At 43.8% G+C, this 8,937-nt stretch overlaps 2 protein-coding genes across 3 annotated transcripts in view; one reads left to right on the plus strand and one right to left on the minus strand.

Annotated features, from left to right (window-relative positions):
- Positions 1-2,975: 2,975 nt before the first annotated feature.
- On the minus strand, positions 2,976-8,884 carry WDR53 (WD repeat domain 53). 2 transcript variants are annotated; one of them, XM_026855405.1, is made up of 3 exons: positions 8,750-8,884; positions 7,040-7,527; positions 2,976-4,268 (listed from the first exon to the last, which is right to left on the minus strand). In XM_026855405.1, exons 2-3 carry the CDS (start codon positions 7,514-7,516, stop codon positions 3,681-3,683), a joined length of 1,065 nt encoding a protein of 354 aa, XP_026711206.1. In that variant the 5' UTR covers positions 7,517-7,527; positions 8,750-8,884; the 3' UTR covers positions 2,976-3,680. The 2 variants fall into 2 exon arrangements, with proteins under 2 accessions (XP_026711206.1, XP_026711208.1); XM_026855407.1 differs by having other exon boundaries at positions 7,040-7,523; positions 8,739-8,884.
- Positions 7,764-8,937, plus strand: part of FBXO45 (F-box protein 45) — a 6,068-nt gene continuing 4,894 nt past the window's right edge. The window contains exon 1 of the mRNA XM_026855378.1: positions 7,764-7,901. Within this exon, the coding sequence (XP_026711179.1) occupies positions 7,764-7,901 (138 nt within the window). The remainder of the gene's footprint in view (positions 7,902-8,937) is intronic.

The following is an 8,937-nucleotide window of genomic DNA, read 5'->3' on the forward strand; positions in this document are numbered from 1 at the left end:
TTTCAGCAGCCTTTAGTCCAATGCTTTAGCATTTGACCAGATTTGTCTTTCTAGCACTTTTTTGATATGAGATACATTGCCTGTCTGTAAATTACTTGTATATTTTTAAGCATTTGTAGAAAACATTTCAGCATTTGCTGATTATGTTTCTAAAAATGTCTGTTCGGTTACACCATGGTAGGACCTATCTCTGTAATTAATCTTCTACAGCTTTTCATAAATTCTGATAGAATCAGTGATGCTGCCTCTTGATCCAAGTTCTGAATGAAAAGAGGAAGAATGGATTATACCTCCTGCTTTCATTTCAGCCACCACCTCTAAACCACCACCTCTTATGTCCGTATGCACAAACCACATCCCCACTCTTTACCAGAAAGCTCTTATTCTTGTTAACAGAACATACTTGGAAGGTTTGCAGTAAAAGCCCTAGCACTCCCACTTTTCTGCGAGCGTGCTTGTTTGCATAACCTTATTGCTGCTGTTCAGGCATTTACAGAAAATGACATTTTTCATTACTTTAGAGCTCCCGCACTGGTTTTGTTTTCCAGGCCAACACATAGCCCCACACTTCTCCACAGCTCTTCCTGTACGCTCATTTCATGGTACCAGCTAGACACACGCTTCTTCAATCAGATTCCCACAGATTTCATTTTCACTTTTTCTTTCAGGAGTGGTTCCCGTGTTGGTTCCTCTCTCTGGTCAGGTTTCTAGTACCATTTTTTGTGAGTACTGTTGCATGACTCAGAGTCATAAAAGCCGTTGGTGAACAATGTTGGTATCTTGACCAGAGGAGCAGTTTCTCACTAAGTCTATCAGCTGGTGTTAGCTATAAACATTAATTTCATAAACAGAAATACAGCTGTGGTACTCTCGAGAGACGGTGATCATTTTTACTGTAACCAGTAAAACCAGAACCAGAGTTCTATGTACAACACCTAAATTGACTTATAGATTTCTTGCTTGATACTATTTGCACCAGAACCTTTCAAGGTAGTATATCAAAATCCCCATGTGAAAATCCACCAAGAGGGTACACTGCCTCGCCTGTCTCTAACTGTGGAGAATTTCAGACCCTTTTTCATCTCTTTTTCCTGAAGAGCTGTGCTCATGGCTTAGATTTGATCCCATGATTGTCTGCCCAGCTGGTTAGACACCATCTACCAGTGACTGTGCTGTCACACTGCAGCTGAACACATGGACTGGTGCCAGCAGGGGCAGTTTGGGCCAGATTATTTTACATGAAGCTGATGAACCTGTTGGCCAAGCATACCTCTTTCTGAGTACAGGCTTTGAAAATGGAGAGTGAATCAGTGTCACCCACATCCCATTTCCTCAGCGACAGTGATTTTTTTCTTTAAACTTACAAGGAAGTTCCATTGTTTTGTTGTGGGTTTGTGGTTTTTTTTTGTTAATGATAACCACTTACTTCCTATCTTTGAACCCTCCAGACTCTGAGGCATTTACCCAAATTCAGAAATTCATCCCAAATCTCCCATTTACAACAGTAGTGGAGCACAAACCTGTATTTCCCGTTACTCATACTGGCCTGGCCATACCTCATGCAGCTCCAGGCCTTCACCGATGGAGCAACTGTGCAAATCCTGTGGCAAACATCCGGGACAAGCGGTCTGCAGGCTGGCCAGGATGGCCTTCACCACAGGGCACAGCTTGTGGCTCTATCCCCCTTCCCTCCCCAGTGAGTAAAGGAGAAACACAAGATTGTTCATGAACTACTCCCTCCCCATATATACACAATGTCTATTTACATCCTATTACCCATGAAAATTCCTAGGGAAGCACAAGCACTCCTCTCCCCTGCACCAGTCCCCGAAACCCCTGGCCCTCCCCTGGCCCCTGGCGCAGTGCTAGCACAACCCTTTAATCACCTGTTTAACGTCTCATTCAGGACGCGCAGAGAGATGCTGGCTTTAGCCATCTTCCTGGCGAACACGAAGAAAAGAAATAAAAACTGGAGTGGGCTCGATCCTCTCTCCTGAAGCAGGCAGCAACAGGGGATCTGACTCCTGCGGGAGGTTGTTTGTACCGAGGCTTTTTATAGACTGTGTATCCAAATAGACACAGACACATGCTCATGAACATATCACACGCTGAACTACACATCCGGGCCGCTTCCTCTGACCCACTGATCCTACTTGTCCTCATCTGTAAATTAATTCAGAGGTGACACAAAAGGGGGTACCTACACTATTCTGTTTCTTTGCTGTGTTATGGCTTCATCTTGCTGTAGCACCCACCAGTTCATGTCTGGGGCCAAAGTCTTCTGATGTTAAAGGCTGTACAAGCAGATTGCCTTTTTTTAAAAAAAAAAAAAAAAAAAGTATGATGGTAAAATCAGATTTGGAAGAGAATGAGTTGTGCTTGGTTACAGGGAGCTGCTTTGAGCAAAACCAAGGCAGTTAGAATCTCTTCCATAAAGGATGAGCAGCCAGCACAACTGGCTAATGATTTTCAGGAGCTGGGTATCCAAAAAGAGAGCTGAACAGTCTTCCATCAGAAAGAAAAAACAAAGGTAGATAGATAATGTGCATCTGGTAACAGCCCAGCTGGTGAAACAAGGGAGCACAAACCCCACATCAGTGAAGCAGGCCTTCAGCCAGTACCAGGCATTCAGTTTTGTGAAAGAATATGAACAGCCTGAGAAAAAAAGCCTTTTTTCTTATCGTTATTTGCACATTCCATGGGAAATCCAGCACAAACCAAACATGTCAAGAGCTGCAGCATTCCCACTTAGTTACATTTTCTCCACCTTCAACTTGCAAATGAAGAGATGTTTCTAGCAAGCCAAGTTTTGCTTGTTGTGTTTGTAAAGCTTTGGGAAGACAGTGGAAGTATTTGGGTAAAGAGAAGCTGTGCACTTGGCCCTTTGTGTTCCCTCTCTCATGGGGTACGCGATACACTTCTTGACACAATTTTGTGTAAGTTTGGCAATATTAGAGTGAGTATAAGCAGAACGGAGCAGTGAGAGAAAGCATTTATTAAGACAAGTGTAACAGTTATTTTTCCCTGGATAAACAACTAAATGCATAAGACAGCTGACCCATTGAACAGATGTTAACATTTTCCCTTGCTCCTTCATTTATTGCAGCATGAAAAAATCCAATTGGCAATGACAGTTAAACTAATTTGATTACTCATTAGTTGATGCTTGTCTAGTGTTACATGCACCTGCTGACAAACTAATGAAAAATATATTTCCACTATGTCCAATTTAAGGTAACTGTGACACAGTTTCATGGGGAGAGTACTTTAAAGCACTGCCATAGTTCAAAATGCAAGCAGCTCATGACATCTCTGTTACTGTTCTGCATCCTCATTTAGCACTGTGGGTGTCCCCATTAGCGTGGATTTCTTCCTCCAACCTTAATTATGTCAGCATAGTCATGAACTAATATTACCCCTAAATACATTGAAACCCGTTTCACTTAAGTTCCAGAAGCAAACTGCCAACCCTGCAAGAAACAGCTGCAGTGAATACCAACAGCCCCCAAAAAACAGAGCGTGAGGCCAGTTACATCACGAGTACTCACATGAGTACACAGCAAATCCTTTTCCCTTACAAAGGACACAGCAGGTTTCACTGTTCAGTTCAGTCAGCGGACTCATTTCAAACGCTCTGAGAAGTAGTTTTCCCCCACAAATTTGTTTAAACATCTCAGTGTCTAAGGTTCTGGCAATGAATACACAGATACAGAACTACTCTGATCAGCAACTAATACTCTCTTAGAGCCTTTGATCTCTGCACACGAGATCCAGTTCACCTTCTCTCCATGCTCAATGGTTAGCTTTGGTAAAACCGTGGCATGTTCATTTGAAGACACTTTGCTGAACTTTCCATCTTTTCTGGTGGAAGTGGGTGCTTGGGCCTTCCTTCTCTGCAGACATTTTGCTGGACTTCTCTGCTGCTTTCCAATGTCACTGCTGACATCCCAGAGCAAGACTTTCCCATCATTCCCTCCAGTCAACAACCAGTACGCTTCTGGCATAAAGAGGACCTGCGATACTCCCAAGCAGTGACCTTGAAACTCCAGCTCACGTTCAAACTTGACACCAGTGACTCTGAATATTCTGACTTTACCATCTTGAGCTCCGCAGCCAAAGATGTTGCCGCACGATGCGACAGACAGGGAATGTGCAAGTGGTGGGTTAAAGAACTGGCCAGCTGACTCCGGACTGTCTTCCTCCATTTCACACTCCTGCAGGTTTGTGGTCCACAAGGGGCGAGCTTTCTGCAGGTTCCACAGCATAACCTTGAAAAAAAGTATGAATTAATAATTTGCCCATTTTACATAAAATCAGTTCTTACAGTAAAAAAAACCCAAGCACATTTCTTGCTTTAGCAAAGGCTGTGTGTGAGTGCAAGAGATGCAAGATGTGTTGTGAGGGGCGGTTGACCTTCAGCTGGTAAGTACAGCAGATCTTTAGAGCATGCTTTCCAAACCCTCTTACCTCCCTACTCAGCAGTCAATGACTCAGACCTTTAGACCACAAAATGGATGAAAAAGCTGTTCTAAATGATTTTCCATTCATCTCAGCAGTAGTAATGATGATCTACTGCACATCAATTATTTAAACAGAGAGACAGAGAAACGCTGGCAGTAAATAGAGATCATTATAATTCTGAATTTTAGTTCTGTCTCTGCTACATACTTGTCCTAAAATAACCACTTCCATGAACGTGTTTGAAAAATGGAGAAGCAAAAGGCAAACAGTAGTTCAGGCCCTCATTTTTAAACAGACATACATGTACTTTTTTTTTTTTTTTATGCCCAACGAGTAGATCTGATTTGTGCTATTACCATACCGAGGTAGGGTGCACTTTTCCTGATGAGCTGGGGGGAGGTTGTGCTTTTAGACTTGCTTTTAAAATGCCACCCCACCTCCAAGCCTGTCATGAAGCAATAACTGTGCCTCTCAAATGAACCCTGCGCTCTCATACAGCAATTTCAATACTTCTGTAGGATCTGAACTGATGATGAGCATTTTCAAGGCTGACAGATATGAAAGCACAAGTCAGTCTAATGCAGTACTGGTGTGCTGTTTGCTTTTTTAATCAAAGCTTTGTTATTAATAAAAATATTCCTCCACTTGTAATCTCCCGTAGAAAGTGCAGGAGTCTTTAAATCTGGGCCACAAAAATGCTGTCACACTGGCTCTGTGTTTCTGGAATCCAAATCACGCTAAGACATCAAAACACACTGTTTCCTGTCACTTTTCTGGTTTAGCTGTTGCTGCTACCTTAAAATTACTTTGCTACCGATGAAAAGGAACACTTTCCAGAATGACTGTGCAGGGCAGAATAAATCAGAAAGGCTGGGTCCTAATACTTAAAGCAAATAGTCCTGTTTTCATCACAGACAGCACTGCCACAGCTTTATGAATTCATCAAGTGCTAACAAGTTTTCTGCAAACTAAGTATTTTCTGCCCTCATTGCATTTTCCCTGCTTCCATGGAAGTTCTGAAAAAACTCCAGCAACCTACATTTCAGTTCTGATCAGCTACAGCTTCACTGAGGGTTTGACATGCGAGCCCAGAACATGTTTTGATGCTCGTAGAGCATGTAACTTGTCCAAAGACATGCTGCAGCACAACATTTCAGAGTATTGCAGCTCAGCTTCTGTTTGTGAATGGACGTGTCTTAAAGCCAACCTTGATGTGGAAAAAGGCTCTTTTCATTGTACAAAAGCACACTAACAAATTCCTACTATTTTTGGGATACTGACTTTCACCTAAGAAACCACTTGCTGAGCTACAGTAAATAATACTAAAAAGTCACAAAAAATAACCAATTCACTGACACAGAAGTGATATATAAATGCTTACGATTTTGATAAAAAGTTACCAGCCATAGGCTTGTGGAGTCCCTGCATTTTAGGGACCTGAACTAAGCCATCTGTCTAAGGTGCTGAGAATTTACTCTTCTCAGACTGACACTTCGGTACCTCTGAAAAGAAGTTTCTCACAGTACTTCATTTAAAATCCTATATTCATCTTTTCGTCAACCTAAGAAAAAATAAAATTTGGAAAATTTCTGAAAATGTGGCAAAGTCTAAACCTGGCAGACTTCCATCAATCAGCCCCTGTTTGGATATATATACTTACTGAATGTATACGATCCATAGCTTCAATATGGAAAAATACTGCTTATATATGTGTTTCTTCTAATGGGTGTTAGACACACATCAAGTTTAAGAACATAGGGTGAAACTGCTCAATGCTGTCAAAGCTAACTTTACCCTAATACCACTAGAAGCATGGAAACTTTTGTAGATGTGATAGTTTTAATCTTGGGCTAAACCAGGAACATGGTCAGATCTCAATCACTGGAAAGAAATTACCCCAAAACATCTGTTCTGGGTGGCCACCTTTGGCAACATAACTCAAGACTCCATTAATGCCTAGCACCGTTTTTCTCAGAATGCTTCCACAAATGGCATGCAAAGGACAAAGTTTCCTCCTGAGGATAGAGGAGTGTAAAAGGTAAAGAACATTTAATGCTTCCAAGAGGTTAATCAGAACAAAGGATAGAATGATAAAAATGACTTGTCCTTACACTGATACATACCACTTGGGAAGATATTTATCTACCTGTAGTGAAGTATTCTTGCTAGATCCTGTCTCTTCAAGCATTTTGCCTTTTCCTAACTACCATCTGCATTTTGTCTGCAGCCATAACTGATCACTAGGGACAACTGCTAGTTTTGCTCAGTCTATCAGGGAGCTCCTGTGGCATGAGCATGCTTTGCACCATATTCTGATTTCCCCCCACCCTGCTCAAGTTTAGATTGTAAATATTAAGGAATATAAAAACTGGGAGAGGAAGTGCCGAGTATGTAATGGCACAAACAGCCTTGACACTTAGTTTCTCCACCAAAACTGTTTTAGAATAGTTAAGGAGCTGTCTGGCGACCACAGGCTGAAGTCTTTCATCTCTAGGTGAAAGCCTGTTGGCGCTTCAATACTCAGGTGGGTAGTTACCCTTTCGCTTCTCCAATAACCATCTACTTGTATGCAAATCACCTGCATGTCCAGTCCACAGGAAAGAAGGCTTTGAGGCCTCTGAGGTCGAAAGACAACAGAGGAGCAGATGTTTGAGTGTCTTAAGGACCGGCTGACTTTCTTGTTTTCCAAGTCCATAACTTTTATTGCCCCTGAGTCATCTGCCGCAGCCAAGAAACTGTCGGTCTCGTTCACAGAGAGGCAGTTGATCTCCTCCTCATTCACGTGGAAGCGTTCGACGGGCTCCTTGAGCGATCGGACATCCAGCAAACTGATAGTTTCTCCATGGGAGGCATACAGCCTGGTGGGACAGCAGGGAGAGAACACCACGGAGGTCACATCGTCTGCCTTCGGGAGCTGGAGCTGTCCTGCTGGAGTGCCTCCCCCATCCCAGAGCGTGAGCTCGCCTTTCTCCGCGCCTGAAACCACCAGCCCTTCTGTGTTTACGTTCAAGCACAGTACAGAGGATGAATGTCCACCGATCCATTTGACTGCCATGTTTCAGGCCTCTGAAACAAACAAAAGACCCTGTAAATGAGCAGGTGTTGGTCTCATTACAGCAGAAGGCTTATCGATGCAACAAGATCATCGCGTTGACTGTAACACAAACTATGCAAAACTCTAGTGTGCAATTAAACCAGGCATCTCTACAGATCAGTACCTAAACGAAGCTTTGGCTCAAACAGCATGAATGTGGGCCCCAACAGCGTGGAATGGCAGCGTGCTGCCACACGCACATGCCCACATGGAGCAGATCTGTTGCTCTGACACGGCTGCCTGGGTGAGAGCTGCTTCCTCAGCGCATACAGACATTGCATGCCCCAACAGGGGCACGGTCCTGATGGGAGGCACTGAAAAGAAGCAAGGGGAAGATGGCAAACTGGTAAAGTTTGTCTGCAGAGAAGCCACATTATTCCAGATATCTGTCTTTTCATCCACCTGCCGAAGTGCCCAACATCAAATTGTAAAGCAGTCTCACGATACCTGGAACAAGAAACTTGTGCTGGTGAGAATGGGATAAACTGATTAATGTTGAAAGTGATTGCCTTAATTACAGTTTAAAAGCATACGTTTGTGTGAATAAATTTTAGACTACTGTGCATGTGTACTGTGTGTTCCCAAAATGAAGGTGATTTTCTTGTACCTGGGTAACACTAAAGCACAAACAGATAAAACCCAGCATCTTTTTACGAGAAGCATTACCAGTTTAAAGCAGGTAGTTATGAGGTTTACAACACATTTAACTGGGCCTCAAAGCATGCCCATCGAGTTTACCATGCTCTGGCCCTTTCCTTGGTGTGACTGCACACAGCAGCCTGACAGGACTGTTTAGGGGACCAAATCAGCAGAAAATCAAGTCGGGGAGGGGGGGAAAAACCCCACGAGCAACACAAAAGCATACCAAGTTCTGGAGAGACTAGCACGCTGTGGGGGGAAAGGATGGCTAACACCAGGGCACAGAGGGCAACACGGGGTTTGCGGGACGGAGCTATGGCTGTCCCAGCACCAGCTTCCCTGACTGCGGCGCTGCCTTAATGTCTGCGGTTTTACTGCGTTGTTGGGCATTAAAGGTTTTGGGTTGGTTTGTTTTTTTTTTTTTACTATGTTTTGCATGTGATTTTTGTTGAGCCTGGTCTAAAGAGCAGGTAGAATTCATTCAATCCACCAGGGAAATTGAAAATTTCAGTCTTGTCGATTAAATAAAACTACAGGAAGCGCCGGATACCTTACCCACAGCTCGGGTCGCACACTGGCGACCAGCCGCTCGCCCGCACTTCGGGAACCGAGGTAACTTTTTCCCGGCCGCCCCCTCCCGCCCCGCAGCCCCTGGCGCCGGTAGGCCCGACTCCTGCCTTTTAGGAAGCACAACCACCCCGGCGCTGGGCAACCCTCGGGGCGGCTCCGCGGGCCGTGCCAGG

Source organism: Athene cunicularia (assembly GCF_003259725.1).
Source record: "Athene cunicularia isolate RWA chromosome 9 unlocalized genomic scaffold, athCun1 chr9_part2, whole genome shotgun sequence".
In the NCBI taxonomy this organism is placed as follows: Eukaryota; Metazoa; Chordata; class Aves; order Strigiformes; family Strigidae; genus Athene; species Athene cunicularia.